General features: G+C 41.9%; 1 protein-coding gene and 1 pseudogene across 1 annotated transcript in view; one reads left to right on the top strand and one right to left on the bottom strand.

Moving 5' to 3' along the window:
- Positions 1-1,770: 1,770 nt before the first annotated feature.
- Positions 1,771-6,557, top strand: LOC102487801 (40S ribosomal protein S2-like; annotated as a pseudogene).
- Positions 6,558-10,294: 3,737 nt separating this feature from the next.
- The window catches only part of L3MBTL4 (L3MBTL histone methyl-lysine binding protein 4), a 494,670-nt gene continuing 486,336 nt past the window's right edge, over positions 10,295-18,628 (bottom strand). The window contains exons 20-21 of the mRNA XM_006164002.3: positions 15,263-15,325; positions 10,295-11,595 (exon numbers count right to left, since the gene is read on the bottom strand). Coding sequence (XP_006164064.1) covers positions 11,428-11,595; positions 15,263-15,325 — 231 coding nt within the window. The 3' untranslated portion in view covers positions 10,295-11,427. The remainder of the gene's footprint in view (positions 11,596-15,262; positions 15,326-18,628) is intronic.

Genomic DNA, 18,628 nt, shown 5'->3' on the forward strand with positions numbered 1-18,628 from the left:
GGCTATGTGGGATTACAAGCACATACCACTGTACCCTGTGTGTTCTCCAGGTTGGTCTGGAATTGAACTCAACCTTTCCATGTGGTTCCAGCATCAAACAGTGGCACCCCATGGCTTGCACCACTGCAGCTGGGCCCAGGCATCAGTATTTTTAAAAAAGCTCCCCATGATCCCCATGTGCATCCAGGACTGAAAGTCACTGCTGTGGAGACCCCAAAGAACTTTCCAAACTTTCAGTCAACCCAGTCGAATCACTTTAAAGGATCTGGAGCAGTATTAAAAATAAACAATAAAAAAATAATACAATTGGACAAAAACGTGTGTGTGTGTGTGTCTACTGGGCTGTAATCTAAGACATACCTCTTGGTGTGGGATGAAGTAGAAAAATCTGGAATACCACTGCTTATGTAATTCAAACATTTCACACCTTCTGCAGCACTTAATCAGGATTTATGGAAATTATTGAAGACATTTCACAGTTTAAAAATTATATTGTCATTCTGATTTTTGTTCAATTGTTAAGCATTTAATTATTTATTCATTACATGTTCAAAGATGAAAAATTTCATATGTGTTTGCATGATGAGTATAATGCCTGATGTAAGTAGATAATCAATAAATGTTTGATGCATAAATGACTGATCAAATAAATTATTAATTGACTCTTCTTAGTTCTTCCTAGAGTTATTTATTTATTTTTTAAGAGAAATTTACGCGCTGGTCAGAGATACACAGAGAGGCAGAGAGACAGATAGTGAGAAATCACCTCCCATGGGGGATGGTCTAGCCACAATCCCTTCTTCATTCTCCTCTCAGGATTTTGGGCATGCACACACACATGCCTCGTATGTTTTAAGTTATGATACCTGGTACTCGAACCATAATTGACTACATGGGAGTCCAGTGACATAACCGTTATGCCATTCTGCTGGTTCCCCTAGAACTATTTTTATAAACAAGCTTTTCCACTCCTTATTCATGCCCACTTTCTTTGGACAGGATAAAGCAAGAACACTTACATGGACATCCCAAGTTCAATGTAACAATCAAGGCAGAATTTTCTTCTTTGCTAACATACTCATCCTAGTGAGGACACTGCTTGGTTTGGATTAGGCCATCCAGATTCTGGTGACATTTACATTATCATAGATGACAGACTAGGTGTCCTGTGAGGACATTAGATCATCATGAAAGATAGAACTAGAAAGGATTTAGCTCATATGGGCTAGCTTTATTCAATGCAAGTTATTTCATGGACAGTTCCCAAATTGAAAGTCAAGTCTTCAGAGAAACATTTCAGTTCTCTTCATAACCAACTTTATGTAACTGAGCAATTACTTATTGAGATACCATGTTCTCAGCCTTGGGCAAGGTACTGCAGGAAATATAAAAAAAGTATCAGTATTGCTTAAACCATGCAATACTAATTATAAGTGAGAACAAGATTCAGATTGGACAGGGGGATAAAATGAAATGGGTGAAATGGAAGTCTTCGAATAGCTAGACACCTGAGACAGTAAACATAGGAAGTGCCTAGGTGACATCTTCATGCCCTAAAACTGGATCTTAATTTGCCTAAAGCCTCACCATTAAGAGGCTTCTTTTGTGTAACATTTTACAAACCATTAACAAAATCCCAGTCTCTGGAGCTCTCTTCCAGCATGAGCAAGTCAGTACGTTCATTCCAGCCAGTCATCGTTGCATGACGCAGTGGCTTTCTGGGCTGTTTCCACCTCATGTAGCACAGAATACACTTTTACAAGTGTTGACATGGATGGAGAACAAAATCGCTATGGTATCATTAACTTGGCAGAAACAAGTCATAGGTCAGAGTGACAATAGCTGGCTTCTAAAGAACATTCAGAAATAAGGAGAGGGCTTTCTAGTGGGCAGACAGCTGTGAAGGGAAGTGGGAATAAAGAGTTGAAAAAAAAAAGTAAAATCGAAGTAAAACTTGCAAATTTCAAAGTTAGTAAATAAACAGACCGAAAGAAGGAGATTTAGACCAGTAAACAAAAGGCTAGGAATGACTTCATTGGAGTCTTGAATATGAAAGATGATTTTGTAGGAACAGGAGAGACCAGCGATTTTACAAGTTAAGCATACGTTTGAAGAATTGAAGGTAGATTTGAAAAAGTGCATCTTTATTTCTTCTTTACATATTTAATTCATTCATCGAGCTGCTTCTCTGAGAAAACACCAAACGGCAGATGACGTGGGTGCAGCGGCAGGGTACCAGGCTGGGAGGCTAAGATAGGAGGCTGCAGCAGCTTCCGTGGGCTTTGGCAGCCATCCCCGTGGTCGGGGTCGCGGCTGTGGTTCTGGCAGGAGCCAAGACTATGGAGCTCGCTGAGGCAAGGCTGAAGACAAGGAGTGCACTCTGGTCACCAAGCTGAGCCGCCTGGTCAAAGACATGAAGATCAAGTCCCTGGGGGAGATCTATCTCTCCCCGTCCATGAAGGTGTCTAAGATTATTGACCTTTTCCTGGGAGCATCTCTCAAGGATGGGGTTTTGAAGATCATGCCTGTGTAAAAGCAGACTGGTGCTGGACAGCAGACCAGGTTCAAGGCGTTTGTAAACATCGGTGGCCACAGGGCCACATTGGTTTGGGTATGAAGTGCTCCAAGGAGGTGACCACCGCCATCGGAGGTACCATCATCCTGGCTAAAGCTCTCCATTGTCCCAGTGCAGAGTGGCTACTGGCGGAAAGATCGGTAAGCCCAACATTGTCCCTTGCAAGGTGACCAGCTGTTCTGACTCTGTGCTGTTGCACCTCATTCCTGCCCCCAGAGGCACTGGCATCATCTTGGCCCCTGGGCCCAAGAAGCTACTGCTGAGGGCTCCTCCTGATTTCCTCCTGAGGCACTCATTCCAATTGTTTACACAATTAATATAGAGTAAATAGTGAAATGCATTTCTGTCAACCCAAGTCTGCTAAGAGTGGTCATAAGTTCCAAATGACTTTTAAATTTCAAATAACTATCTAGACATGCAAAATTAGTTTTTCCCCAAAGTCTGTGAAAAATAACCTACTCCAAGAATGGAGGAGAAGGGATTGCGGTGTGGCCATCCCCCCGAGGGGTGATTTTTCGCTTTCTATCTCTCTGTCTCTCTCTCTCTTTCAAGAAAAAAACCCACTCCAAGCTTCTATCTTGATGAAAGGTATAACTAATAGACTTTGCAGTTTAAGAGAATTTGTCTAGAACAACATACATAAATAAGTAGAAATAAATTGCTTTGCTAAAGTTGTGAGTCCTCTAAGATTAACCAATTTTCAAATTAATATGCCCCCAAATCACTAATACAAAAAATAAGCCTTGTAGGGGCACTGAAAATAATAAAGCAGGACCTATTCTAGGTACTTAGTGTTAACTCCCATAAAAGGTCAAGTCTTCCTACCTTCTTACCTGACATGTTTAATCAAGTTTTTATCCTTTTAGTTCAGTATCATTCTCACTGTCAAATTACATTATTAACCTTTAGCTACCCAACTGGGGGCTGTGATAATCAAGTGTTAGTTAGATAATTTTTGAAGGTGGAAGGATTATCAAGCATAGCCTTGTGAAAATATAATCATATGTAAAATACTTGTGTATGAATAATAAATATTAGAATACCACTAAGCTAAAATTAATGAGTCTGTCTTTAGAGCATGACATTATTTAAAAGTACCTGCCTGATGACGATTTTAGTTAATCACATTAGAAAGATCTCTGATTACTTCCTGTTAATTGCTACTTATAAGTCGGGGTGGGAAGCAGAGGGTCTAGGAATTTCCAGGTAACAGGTTGCTTAATTGCTAATGTCAAACTGGTACTCAAAATGCTATTCATATCCTTCAGTCAGCCGGTTAACAATACGTATGGAGAGGCTTCTCTGAAAGGAGGGTTTTTTCAGTCCTGTGGGGAGATATGAGAATATCTCCCCAGTTTACAATGGCAGAGCATGGGTGAGAAAGATCTAGAAAGAATCACGGCAATGCCCAGGGGTGAATAGGTATATAAGGGGATATGAAAGGTTCGTGGAGCATGGAATTACTGAGAATTTATTTTGGTGCAAAGATTTTTGAAATACATACATAGTTTTCCCATAATATGCATTTTCCACGAACTTCTGGAAGACCTACCCCTCCCCCCCTTACATCATGGGAATCACTTAAATGCTGGGATTCTACCTAATGGCACTACTTGACCATAATTGTCTATGAGATCTGTGATCTAGCAGGTCATATCCACATTACATAGGACTTTAGACTTTTCTTTTTCTCTTTCCGCTCTTCGCTTCCATATTAGTGTGCTTACTATTTATTACTTTTCTTCATCTACTTGAATGGAAGCTGCATGAAAGGAGGCATTTTTATTTGCTCTATCTATAGATACAAATGCTGATAGAGCCTGGCGTGTAGTGGAGTATAGATAAATATTTGTTGAATAAATTAGCTTAAAATTTCCACATTGGACAGAGACATCTGTTTGAATGAATGTGCTGCTTTGTTTGAAAGATATTTCAGAATTAAGATGGCAGTGCAACTGTAATATCCTTCCTTCTACTCACAGACTCAAATTTCTCATCCTACGTAATGGGGATAAATCTCTCTGAATGTCCAGGAAGGACAGCCTCAGATTTCAAACTGATAGCAGGAAGAGCTCATAAAAGACAAATTTGTAGGACCAGAAGTTAGTGCAATGGCTATGTCGCTGAACTCCCATGTAGTCTACTGTGGTTCGAGTCCCGGACCCGGTGGCTTAAACTCACGCTGGGCGCGTGTGCGTGCATGCCCAAGATCCCGAGAGGAGAATGGAAGAAAAGGGATTGTGGTGTGGCCATTCCCCTTGGGGTGTGATTTCTTGCTTTCTGTTTCTCTGTCTCTCTCTGTCTTTCTGGCGAGAGCATGCACCCTATAGCAAAAAACTCTGAAGAACACAAAAAACAAAAAACAAATTTGATCTTAAAAAAAACAAAAACAAAAGCAAAAACAAAAACCATGGCTGGCCTGGAGGATAACTATGCCAGTTGGTTGACAAATAGAGAAAAAAATTCAGTTACTACTACCAAATAACTTTTCTGAGTGAGTTTTCCTATAATAAACACGCTTTTGACTAGCTTATTGACTCTTTTTGTTGGGGTGGTCAGGTCAATGAAGTTCGGATTTCTTCCTCTTGCAACAAAACTAAACCAAGCCTCCACTGCTTTCTGAAACAACTGTCAGAGAAGATCCTTACCTCAAATCATGGAACAGTTTCTAGAGAAACAACCATCTCCATGGAAGGCACAGCCCATGCAACTAGTGAAGGGACCCCTGCATCCAGTAGAGAGCCTGTAAAAGCACCTCTTTTTAAACATTTTCTTAAAGAAATGAAATGGAGTTAATATTTGCCAATGGTTCTTAATATTTTTTTTCCTGTTGGAAGTTCTCAGACCCCAGCATTTCACAGTGAAATATAGCTCCTGTATTTCCAAACAGTCCCCAACCACATATTTAATACAACTGTTATTAGCTGCAGTTCAGCAATCACAGTTCAATCCTTTGTGGAAACATCTGGTTTTAACCTGGGATTTCTCAGCACTTTGTGTTTTTCATGCATCCATTTGCCTTGATGCTTAGATTCCTAAATCAAAGGGAGTGCAATCTAATTGTGAACTGAAGTAAATGGGAAATTGATGGGTGTTGCCTCATAGGCCAAAAGGCACAAAACAACTAATATGATCTCATGAAATTAAACCATTTGGAGAAAAATAAATTAGCTCTCAATATGTAAACTCAAAGCCTCATTGCTTCCACTGTTTGATTTTCATTCCCTTTTAATGGTTAACTTTTATTCACCCCACAGCCCTTCTCCCTGACCTCTTTGGTGTTATTCTTGTGTGCTGCCAGTAGCAAACAATGATTATGTTAACTGCTGCTTCACTCCTCAGTGCCCTCCAGTCCCCAGGGGAGGGACCGTACTGTTAATGTGCTCATGGTCCTCTGCTCCATCATTGAAGAGCTGCATCTTCACGGGACCTTAACACCCTCTGGACATCCATGTGCATCCCAGCCTGGGTATTCTACAGTGGCAGCAGGGCTGTGTTTCATTGGCCAGTGGATTTAAAATCTATCTTTTATTTATTTATTAAATTGTAAGAGGAAGCATGCACTCTCTAGACAGAGACCCCTACAATGGGTCATGATCACACCCATAGTCCCTTCTCCTCCCTTTCTCTACCTCACTGAGATTTGGCCATGCATACACATGTACTTGTTTGTCAAGCTGCAGGGGCTGGGACTCAAACCATGGTTAACCAAAAAGGATCTGGCTTCATTTAACTATTAGGCTACCAGGCTGGCCCTCAAAGTTCATCTTCTGCCTCATAGGAATGTATGGTGCAAAGACATGGAAGCAGGCAATTTCACTGAGACACCGAATTGCTGGTTACTAATGGACCAAAATGACTCTGTCAGTGAATTTACTTGTTTAACTCTTGAGTTTTTATTTTGTCTTTACAGCATCATTTTAGGAAGTCTGGCTGTCCCAGTTTCCTGCTGCAGACAGAGATGGAGACTGAGAGTGTGTAACAAGATTGTTTTTGGATAAAGATTTTCTATGAATATATTATTGATTAATATGTTTATTCATAAGAAAAATATATAAAGATTCTGAATATTCAAGAATCTATTAGCACATATATTCTTCATGAATATAAAAAGGATAACTTTTTAAGAATACATTTGGAAGAGAAAATATTCATGAAGACTCTGTTCTCAAATTTTAAGATGATATTCATAGGAATACTTTATATTCAAAAATATATTCTTCAGTTATAGAAATTACAAGGACAAACTGAAGAATATTTTGTAAAATAGAAGGAAGTAAAATTCCACGTTCCTAAGAAAGTGAGTAAATGCAGTAAATTGGTCATTTGCTGGGAGGTAAAGAAATGCTTTTAGATCATCAGCTGGTGTGGCATAGGACTCAGGATTCCAACCCAGCCTCATGCCAAAGCCCAAGTACTTTCTACTATTTGCATTGCACTGCCTCCAACTTTTACGTAAACTTTGTAAACTTCGGGAGATTCTATAGACAAAGATGACTCATCCAAGAAATCCCAGGTATGTTTGAAAGCCAGCACTCAGTAAAAGAAGGATGTCTTAGCTCAGAGCCCTGTGTTAATGAGGGTCAATTTCTTGTGCTGTTGCTTGTGGAAACTCTTTTAATATGCGGGTTACACAGGGATTTCTAATCACAGAGGGAGAAGGGAAGTATTTGGAGAGTAAGGATAGGTTGTTTTGTGTTGAATGTCCTAAGGCTGTCGGAACTGGGAGACATTGATTTTTGTCAAAGTGATCTGAAGTGACAGACATTTGAAGACTGTATCACAGAAGTCCTTAGCCCCCTTAGGATTCTTGCTGATCACCTAATTTCATCATCATGATGTGTACTTACAGTGTGTTTTACAAATGGTCCTTTGAGGGGAACTCTCTAATAACCTAGAAGTTGGTATTTTTTGAAATTTGTTGGCAGTATTTTGCTTTGTCCTTAGCCCATGTTACAGGTGGGAATTAGAAGAGGAGACAGTGAGAGGCTGAGGCTAGGGCTCAGGGGCAGCAGAGGCCTGTGTACTACCTGTGTCATGTCTGGATGCTACCTGAGTCTGCAGTGGCAGGGACTTCCTGACAGAGTGCAAGATTTATTTATTTATTTATTTAGCCAAAGGGCACATGCGCATGAGAGACAAAACACACACCCCACATGGGGGCCTGCTAACACTAGTCTTTTCCCCTTCATTTCTCTATCATCCTATCAGGATCCTGGGCATGTGTGTATGTTCCGGGAATACATTTCAAGCTGGCTACTGTGGGATTCAAACCACAGGTGGCCATATGAGATCCAGCTTTAAACTACTGTGCTACAGAGCATGCCCACGGTTTCAACTCTTAATGTTTTAAACCTTTCTGGAGAGCATCAGGGGAGGGGGAAGGGAAGCTGGTTGGAATGAGAGCTAGACTTGAGTCCAGGGCAATTAGGAGCCCTTAAATGCATCCCTGGATCTGCCCCACACTCTCCTGAGCCTCCAAACATGTAGCCACAATAGGAGGGGGGGGGCTTGGGATCATTGAAGGCTGGGTTTAGGTTTGATGCAAATTTAAGGAGTTTATGTATGAGAAGCTCAGTCCGTTCTCACCAAGAAATGGGTGTTTATTGTTGTTTTCCTGACACCTACCCAATGCTGCTATTAGGTGCAAGTACCTTATATGTGAGGCATATGAGGGGACTTTGAAAAGGTCACAAAAAAATGGCATTAAAATATGAATTTATTGTTATGCAAAACAATCAAAATACATGTATAGTTTTCTCATAGTATGCATTTCTGTGAACTTTTAAAAGACATCTCCAAAATCAAATGAAAAGTGTCTTTTAGTGTCTTTTATAGAGGCTATAACTACTTAAGAAGTTGCAGAGCTGGGATTTGTATTTGAGTTCAGTTGGCTTACTTCATTCATTGACGCAACAAATACTTTATTGCATTCCAGAGAAATAGCAGATCTCTGCCAAATGCTAGGAATAAGAGATGAACATGAAGGACATTCTCCTTGTCCTCACAGACCTTCCAGACTAGTGAAGAGAGACAAGTAATAGCATTAGAGTGAGGAGAAATACAATGAGGAGGTGTGGGCTGCTGTAGGCACATTAAGTTGAGAAGCTAACAGTGAAGGTGTCCAGAAAGACTATTGAGGAAGTGGGAGGAGGTAGGTGAGAACTCATGTGGAGGGAGCAGCTCATGCAAAAGTGAGAAGTGATAGTTGCCTGAAGGGTAGGCACTGTGCAGTGTCTATAGCTGCTGGGACCAGCCTGACCAGCTCTCTGTGCACTTCTCTCTCTAGCTCCAGTGATGGCATTTTAGTTGATAAAATTACACTACAAAAATTGACATAGACAATTTTAGCTTCCTAGCTTGGGAAGCCACTCTGAGAATTCACTCAGGTGAGAAAAAAGGAATACTAGGGTGGGTGACCTGAGCTCCCTGTTGAGTAGGTCAAGGGAGGTGAAGAGTTAGGGTGATAGAGTGGGGATATGCAGCAGATGGCTGGATACCTGGATTGATCTCTTTCTGCCTGATCACACTGTCTTCTAGGGACACAATAGTTCAACTCTACTTTGTCTTGGTATTACCTGTTTTGTTCCAGACCCTGTTTTTGAAATGACATGTATATGAAACACAATCTTAGATCTTCCATGGAACTTACGGTGAGTCATTTCAGGGTTCTTTCTTATCTCTCTCTCTGTGTTTTATTTTTGTTGTTGTTGATTTTTTTTTTTAATTTGCCAGTAGGCATGAACACTTATCAGTGAGAGACCAAGAGAAAGAGAGAGAGAAGGGGAGGGAGTGACAAAGTACCCATACTGGGACATGGTCATGCTATAATCACTTCTCTTCCAATTTTCCTTTCAGGATTTTGGAAACACATGCATGTTTTTGAAGCTACTGGGTCCAGGACTTGAGCCATGCTGTTGGCCATGTGGGATCCAGCCTTCTTAAACACCAGGCCATAAGCTGGCCCACTGGAGTTCTTATTAAAAACAAAACAGGGAGCCAGTAGGTGGCATGATGATTGAGGCACCAGACACTCCCACACTGTTGGTCATGGTTCAAGCCCTGGACCTGGTGGCTTGCTTTCTCACTTTACCTCTCTCTCTCTCTCTCTGGTCAAATTAAAATAAATGAATGAATAAATAAAAATTAAAATAAATAATTATTTTTTTTAAAAAACCCTCCAATTTAATTTCTCAAATTACTAATACCTAAACCTACTTTCTTATGAAAATGTTTCCCAAGAAACAGGGTACTCCAAAGTGACCGACTTCCTTGCTGACTGATGCATGTTGATGAATTACTTTTGTCCTTCCCTGGCTGAGGAAAACCGATTCCAGATGTGTTGTGGGCACAAGATATAACAACTCATTCATTAACTTAGTGAGATGTAGGTTTTGTTTAATCTATTTATTATCATTTAAAATATATTAAAATTTTAACATAGCAGAAGCGGGAATTTTAATTGCATGTGGCAGTCTACAAAAAGCAAAACAAAACATTACAAATAAAATCCCACACAAACAAAATTTACATCAAACAACAATATATTAAAATTCTGTTTAGGTAAGGATATAAAGAAACATATGCACACCTTTTAGTGAAGATATTTTTACCTTCAGTACCCTAAAGTTTGCAAAATTCTTCCAGCAGAATCAACTTTCTTATAGCATAACATTCTTCACAAAGCAAGTGGATACAATCAGGTCTATTTTTTTTTTAAATCCATTCTCTTTCTCTCCCCACCCAAATATAATGGATCTCTACTTCCATGAGAGCATTGGTAGCTCTTACTACATGTAATTGCAGTAAGAATAAAAAAAGAGGTACTTGTCTTGTGAAGTCACTCCACACAACTTAAGCCCTCGATAGAATCTTTAAAAAAAAAAAAAAGATCTGATAACAAATCAGAATTTTTCAATTAAAGAATACATATCCAGTTCCATTCTTTAGAGATCTTCCTTTTTAATGGTCTGTTTGTAAAGATGTACACAAGGTCTCACATGTAACAGAGCTCCTTATTACTCAGACTCACACAGATGGCTGGAGAAATCAATCCTCCTAGAATTCCCTTCAGAGTGGAGACTGGGAGAGTCTCAGCGCAAGGTTAGGGTAGGGTCCCTTGAGAGTCTGCTGCTGGTGGAGGGTCCTTGTTAAGGTTTCACCAGCCCGGAAATGTCCCTGACTGCCTTCTCATTAATCCTGGGCACATTCTTTTTTGTATGCTCCAGGAAAATGTGGGGGCACAACCAAGAAATGGTTAATGGAACAAAAAGGAGAATTAATGAACCATGAAAACATGTGCTTTTATTATTATTATTATTATTAAGATTCACACTTTCCTGAGTAAAGTACACAAAAATCTCACATAAAGGCTTTTTAAAGCACCAGGCCTCTATCTCTATAGACTCCCTGCTCTCAGATGGCTCTGAGCCAAGCTCAGATGTTGTTCTGATGGAAACATTAACAATGTATTTTTGAGTACTGTTTTTCTAGTATTTTGCCACTTGAGAGTTTTAGTCTTGTAAAATGGAAAATGGTTTCTTTTATGGTGAGGGAAAAGAATGAAGGTGTATATGTGGGCTTCTTTGGTCTGTTTGTTGCAACACATCAGAGCTGAAAGGGTTCCCACCAAAGATAGCGATGTTCGTAAACCCAAGCACGTGCCGAAGGTTCAGAGTTGTTGGCACTTGAGTAGATGTCAAAATCCTCTAAACATATAAACCATAGACACATTAAAAGGTCCAGATTAAGTATGGACTGAACATGGGGACATGAAAATCAAGTTGATGTGTGCCAATTTTATTGCTGAAAGAGCCCAGGTCCTGGTGCCAGCGGAAGTTGAGGGAGGATGCTTATCCCTGGACTCCTTGGCCTGAGGCGGTATCTTCTTCAGTGAGATCCTGGGAATTCCTGAACATCAGGATAGAATTGTAAATCTTCAGTGCTGGTCCCAGCTTGATCTTCATCACTTTGACGATGTCTGTCTGAGTCAGAAGCAGGAAGGCTTTGCCATCAATCTGCTGCAAATAAATAAATACATACAAATAACAAGTCCTGTCATGGACACCTGTTACTGGCCAGTAACGCCTGGATTCTAATTGTGACGCTCAGCCTGCCATGGCCTCCTTGGAGAGCCCAGTAGCGGCACAGAATGCTGGTGTCCCTCCTAAGGCTTAGTCCCAATGATCACTCAACTCCACACCCTGCTCCCCAGCTTGATTTTGAAGTTGAGATATATTTAAAAATGCATTAAATATAAATTCAGTGAACACTAGCTGTTCTGGAGCTAAATTTATGTTGGTATGTTTTTAAAATCTTGGTCTAAATTTGTATCAAGATTCTTAAAAATAACACTGAGTAAATTTCCAGGAATTTTTCCTAAGAGAATACTATGCAATGTGTACACTTTAGTATTATTTATAATAGTAACATATGGAAAACAAGTCAGTGCTCCAATAATATTAATAACAGAAGTAAATAAATTATGGTATGGCTACAGGGTGAGATACTAGGCAGTCACCAAAATCCATGTCTCAATCAAACATTTAATGATCTGGGAAGTTTTTCCTGAACCATTAAGCAATGAAATGATATGATGATGTAGTTAAGATCTCGGTTTTAATTTGTAAAATTAAAGATGCATGACTGCATATATTCATTTACATACTTAAAATAGTTGAAGTCTTTGCACCAAATATTAACAGGAGTGGACCAGTGGTTGGTTTTTATTTTCTCATTTAAAATTTCTTGTCTTTAAAGATTTTTTTTTTTTTTTGTAGAGGTTTTTGCTATAGGGCGCGAGCACTAGCTAGAAAGACAGAGAGAGACAGAGAGACAGAAAGTGAGAAATCACCCCCCAGGGGGATGGCCACGCCGCAATCCCTTGTCCATTCTTCTCTAGGGATCTTGGGCATGCATGCACACGCGCCCAGCGTGAATTTAAGCCACCGGATCCGGAGCTTGAACCGCGGTCGACTACATGGGAGTTCAGCGACATAGCCATTACACTAACTGCTGGTACCAAGATTTTTTTTTATAATAAATACTATTATAAGTATGAATACATGCAAAATGAATGTTTTACTTATTAAAACATATTTTCAAACTGACTCGAAATGACTCTTGGCTCTAGATGAACATGCTCTGGATCTGATGTGCAGCACCCGGTGGCAGTAGATGTGTTAATTTCATTGTAGTAATCATCATGCAATGTATACGTAACCCAGGTCATCATGTGGTCCTTGAATATGTTCAATCTTTATTTGGTAATTAAATGTTTTTAAGTTAAAAAAGCATGCTGGGGTGTGAAATGTGACTTTTTCCTGAGGGTCACATTATAGCAAGTGACCACTGCTCAGGCTGTTGCTGTTTTTCTGCAGCTTCTGGGAGGCCCCAGTGACCTCAGAGCTTGATCCTTGGGGACTGCTGGTTTGTGCGTGTCCTCCACCTACGTCATTTACTTACACAGTCTGGCCCAGATGATTCCTCCCCCCCCCCCCCCGGAACCGAGACCCCCCCCCCCCCCCCCCGGGAACAGGAAGACAAGAATAAAAGGCTTTCCTATGGTAATGTCCTTCCATGAACCTAGCCCTGTGACTCTAAACCTTTCCACATCTATTAATATAAACCCCTTAATATCCATCTCACTGATAGTGATCCTTATGGCAGAAGGGATTACCTAAAGACCCCTGGGGTGGAGTTTTAAAATTTTAAAACTTTATTTTATTTTTACTTTTTCATGCCAGAGGATGCATGTGTGTGCATGAGAGAAAAAGAGAGTGGAAAAACACCACAACAGGCCTGGCCACACACCAATCTGTCTTTCCCTTCATTCTTCATCCTCTCAAGGAGCCTAGGCATATGCACCCATGCCTAATGTAATATTAAGTTACTGGAACTGGGAATCGAACCAGTCAGCCATGTGGGATCTGGGTCCCTCTCCACAGCACTTCACCACCAGGCTATAGAGTTGGCCCAGTTTTAAAATAAATAAATAAATAAAAAGTTCAATTTTTTTCCTATGTGTTTGTGATATATTGTTTAATGAAGAGCTGCCCATCTAGAGAATGGAATACTTCCCCCATAGAATAAAGAATGTAAAGAATATATTCCCAATGGCAGAGGAGAAAGAACATGCCTATCCCTATACTCTGACTTGGGTTCAATTCCAGCATTTTCAGACAAAAATTACTATCCAAATAGCCAGTTGTCCAAGGTGATGATGGTGAAGATGATTATGGCTGGATAATATTTATGGGATTATAGTAATCCACTGCATATGTATCTTCTCACTTTGGAGAAGATGGATCCTCCCAACAACTCCATAACGTAGATGAGAAAACAGAAATATAAGCTTAATCACCCATCCAAGCCCATACAGCTTTTCAGAGGCCAAGTTTGGATTTCATGCAGGGCATATTGGACCTCAGAAGAGACCTTCTACTCTATAAAACTGTCTGTATTAAGCCCCTACTCTAGGACACCAACTGGGCTAGGTTCGTGTCCCTTACAGGAGCCTGTGTTTCAGAGGAGAGGGCTAAGAGACGTTAAGTGATCTGCCCAAGGTGACTGCCGATCTGTAAACACCAAGCCTGAGCAAGGCCACTGGCAAAAAGCCACTCTTTGCCCTTCATGTGTAGACAGATTTGTGGGCAAGGTGGGCCAACTAGGCAAAGGTCACCGCATGCAGAGACTGGGTCGTGAATGTGCAAGGCTGGGCCAACTAGACAAAACGCACACGTTCACTGGCAGCTCCCTGGACTGATGCCATTTGACCCTCATGCAGAGTTCTCCTGCTGGGCTCTGAGGGTCCAGGACCCAAAACTTGAGTATACTTCCCCAAGCCACGGATGGTCTAAACTCAAGACAGGGACAGGCATGTGCTGACCTTAGAGTCTCTAGGAAGACAGTTTTCTTGGAGAGTTCTAGAGCAAGGACCCAGTCTCTGGAATCAGATGGATATGTGCTGAAACCACCTTCCTGAGCCTTAGCTTCCTCACTGGTAAACCACCACTACGGGGTCATTCTGCAGATCAGAGGGACAATGGCTGGAAAATGCTTAGCTCAGTGTCTAGGCATAAGGAAAGCCCATGCTAAACGGTTCCTATTCTTATTAATTCTAATATTATTCTGTAGCTGGTTCATCATCTTCTACACTATTAAGTCCAGAAAAATTGTTAAGGAGCTCATTCCATTCTCAGCAAGAAGCTGGAGCCCCCATGGACAGATGTGGCTGCTTTTCTGTCTCCTTCTTGAAGCAGGTGCTGAGCAGGGATAGATGGGATGGTCCCACTCACTTTGGAGAAGATAGATCCCCCTACTCCCTGGGTGCAGTCCCAGAGAGGATTCCTCCCGTTCCCCAGAGTGGCTTCAAGCCACCAATGCAGAGGCCCCTTGGCACTCGTAGGTATTAATTAGTTATCTTGTTCATTTACTCTTCCACCAAATAGCATGTTTGCTGAGCCCACGGTATGAGCCAAGTGCTTCTGCGTTCTGTGACAAAGCACAGCTAAAATAAGAGAACTGAGGGCGGGGTGGCCGTGCTTTGTTCCACCGTGCTGCCGGCTCATTTCCTGCTGCATCCCCTTTCTCTTGCCTCCTCACACTGCTCTTATTTACATGTAAGTGGAAGCAAAGCCCTTCTGAGTCTGGAAGTATAGTAACATATATAATTTTTACATCTCTTACCTCTTTCTTAAAACACTTGGCATGCTCTTCACAGCCCAGAAGAGACTGCACAAACTCAGCCACCTACGGCACAAGATGAAAAGCCTAATTTAAACCATGCACCTGGAATAATTTGGGGGTTGTAGTAATTCAACATTTGAGTAAAATATACTTCAGATCCCTCAAACACTTGGGATTTAAATAATAACTACCAAATCACATTGGCATTTGTCAGCTCGGAAATCAGACTTTTCTATCCTCTTATAGGTGGGCTGACCTACATAGGGTTGTGGTTATGATGATGACAGTGACAGCTTCTATCTGTGTAGAGCTCTGGTACTCTGGCAGCTTCTCCCATTGGGTTCTTTTGAGCCCCCTCTGGGTCTGGGGAGTGTAGAGACTGGTAGCCTGTGTGCCTGACAGTTATTGCAGAGATTGCCAGGAAGGGAGGACCTGTCCCCTTTGTTCTCAGGCAGAGCCAAAGGCAAGGTCCTTTCCTGCTCATCTTCCAGTCTTCCATGCCTCACTTGGAGCCTAGTGAATCACAGAAACTCAATGTGTCTTTTGAGTTGAACTCTCATGTAAAAGACCAGGAAGCCAAAGTCCAAGAGGTTTAATAGCTTATTCAATATCAAAAATAAGCAGCATAAGGCAGAGATGGTTTTAGAATTCAAGTTTTCTGATTTTAAACTCAGAGTTCTGGAGAATCAGTTTCTTTAACTTGATTTTTCCATTCTCCCCCTTTTCCTTCCTTTTTATTCCTACATGATCAAAATTCCTTTTATTCAGAGATCAGGCTAGCTAGTGGCTGGATTCCACACGGCTGGACCTGGCAGTTTGAAAAACGCACTAGACCCAAGTGCATGCATACCCAAAATCCCCAAAGGAGAATGGTGGAGAAGGGACTGTGGTGTGGCCACCACTCCCTACCCCTACCCTGGGAGTGCTTTCTCACTTTCCCTTTCTCTCTCTTTCTCCAGTTAAGTGCACATATCCTGTAGCAAATTAAAAACAACAAAACAAACAAAAATGAAAAAAAATGAGAAAGAGAATTCAAAGATCTGACTATCAGCTCAAGAAGCTATTAAGTGTTCTCAGTAGATACTTTTGGGGAGTTGATTGAATAAACATGATACAGAGTAGACTCCTCACTTAGTCTACTACTGTATGCTAACAGAAATGCCTAAGACTGGTAACTTATAAAGAATAGAGTTTTATTCAGTTTACGATTATGGTAGTTGGAAAGTCCAAAAGCATGGGGCCATGATCAGGCCAGTCTCAGGTATTTCATCACAACATGGCTGACAAAGCAGAGAAGGGGTGGACATGTGCAGAGAGAGACTTAGGGACATACATCTTCTTTTTATAACAACCCACTCTTGCAGGAATGGAAACCTTCTCATAAGAGTTAGAATTCATTCAGTCTCATGAGGTGCCGTTAATCCATTCATGTAGGTGTTATCTTCATGGTCCAAACACTGCCCTCTAGGCCTTATCTCTTAAAGGTCTCACCACGTCCTAATGTCATTACACTGGGAGTTAAATGCCAGACATGAGCCTTTGGGGAACAGACCCTTACCTAAACCATAGCAATTCCCAATAACCAAAATTACCACTGGATTCTGGGCACTTCTAGCAGGTCTGGTACTATTGCTGACTGGGTCAAAAGGCAAGCTGGAAAGCAATAGTAAATGGAATCTCAAGTGATATTTGTAGGGAGAATTGTCTTTTTGTTTATTTTCTCCTTTTCAACTCTCCTTTCTCCTCTCCCTTGTCTCATAGCAAAGGTTGGAGAGAGGGCCACAGGACTCAGAGCCCTGTCCTCATGTGTCTGATCCACCATCAAAGAGCTCTGGGAGCACTTGCCCCCTCCCAGCCACTGCAGAAGTCAGCAGACTGCCCCCAATACTGCAGAAGAGAACTCCAGATGTTCGCTGATCCAGGTTATAGAGCAGTCAGGGCCAAGCTCACTGGGTGTAGCCTGGGACCTGACACCTGTGCACACACCCTGAGCTCTGTCCCCCTAGGTCTCATAGCTGTATTTAGCCTGTATGAATGTGGAGAGTTCAGACTATCCTCTTTTTAGGGGCAATCAGAATGTTGGCATCTGCTTTACTCACCTCTGGTGCTGTAAGACTATTTTATCATGAGTCATTTTCAATCATCCTTCTAAAGTGCAGGATGATTAGGATTTTTAAAAATCCTCCTAACCCAGTCATCATCCTGCTGTGCAGTGACACCTCTCAGCCCCAGGAGCCCCTGGGATGTGAATGCTCGTGTACTGGCCTTGGCTCTTCATGCTATGAGCTGTTACATGTCAGAAACTGATGTGCTGCAGTCCATAGGCTGAGGAAGCTGAGTCTGTTTGCTGGGTTAGTACGAATTTCTTTTTCTATGTGATTAGGAAGCATGGGATATGTTTGGTTTTGGTTTTGGTATTTGATATTTGCAGGGAGCTAATGAAAGCCATGGAACATTGCTGGTCAAACCTCAGGCATAGAACAACTAGGGTAGGTGGCAGCAGCTCTAGTGGTGGAAATGGGGCCTCCAGTGTCTTGGGCCCAGGATACTGAGAGGAGGGGTGACTCTGTTACTCATCAGGCTGCTCCTCTGGCTGAGTATGTCCCACTCTGGCTACTTGTGAGGCCTCATGCCAGGTCCTGAAGGGCCGCACCTGTGAGTAGGTTGGGCTGGATGTTCGCTAAGTTGCTGGTGTGATTAGTGGTGGAAGGAAAGAGGGAAAATGGCGAGTACAGGAAAGCTTATTAATCACAATAATACAGAGCTAAGTGTGCCAGTGTCCTGCAGTGAAGTATAACGGCTCTGGACTTCAGGAAAGGACAGATTGCATCTCAGGTGGGAGTGTAGAAAGGCATAACGAAGAAGGTGGTCCCTGAGAGGGCCACTGATGGATCCATGGTATTTCCAGGCCCCACAGCACAGAGATTATGGATTACTCCAGTTAGATTTGGTCCAAGGGTGGGTGGGGGTCTCTATTTTTAGAGCTCTCCAGGTGATTCTAATGTTTACAAGGACCACAGCTCCAGAGAAAGCTGGAGAGGAAATCTAGAAGTGTTTGGGTGGATTTTGCTTTAGCATCTGGCCTGGGCATGGCCTGGGCATGGCCTGGGCTGTGAGGGACAATAGCATCTGGCCTGGGCATGGCCTGGGCTGTGAGGGACAGAGGTCTGGAAGCTTAAAGCAGAGTGAAGAGCTGAGGCAGGACGTGCCTTTGGGTGGATGGATAGAGATGGAGCCTACAGCCCAGAGGATCACAGGAGCAAGTCTGGTAGCAGGACAGCCTGGAAGCAGGATCGTACCTGGTGGGTGTGAGCAGCAGGGAGGAGCCAGATTGGCTTGAGCTCAAACAGAGGTAGCAGGAAAAGA

Source organism: Tupaia chinensis, unplaced genomic scaffold (assembly GCF_000334495.1).
Source record: "Tupaia chinensis unplaced genomic scaffold, TupChi_1.0 Scaffold143584_1, whole genome shotgun sequence".
NCBI classification, from domain to species: Eukaryota; Metazoa; Chordata; class Mammalia; order Scandentia; family Tupaiidae; genus Tupaia; species Tupaia belangeri.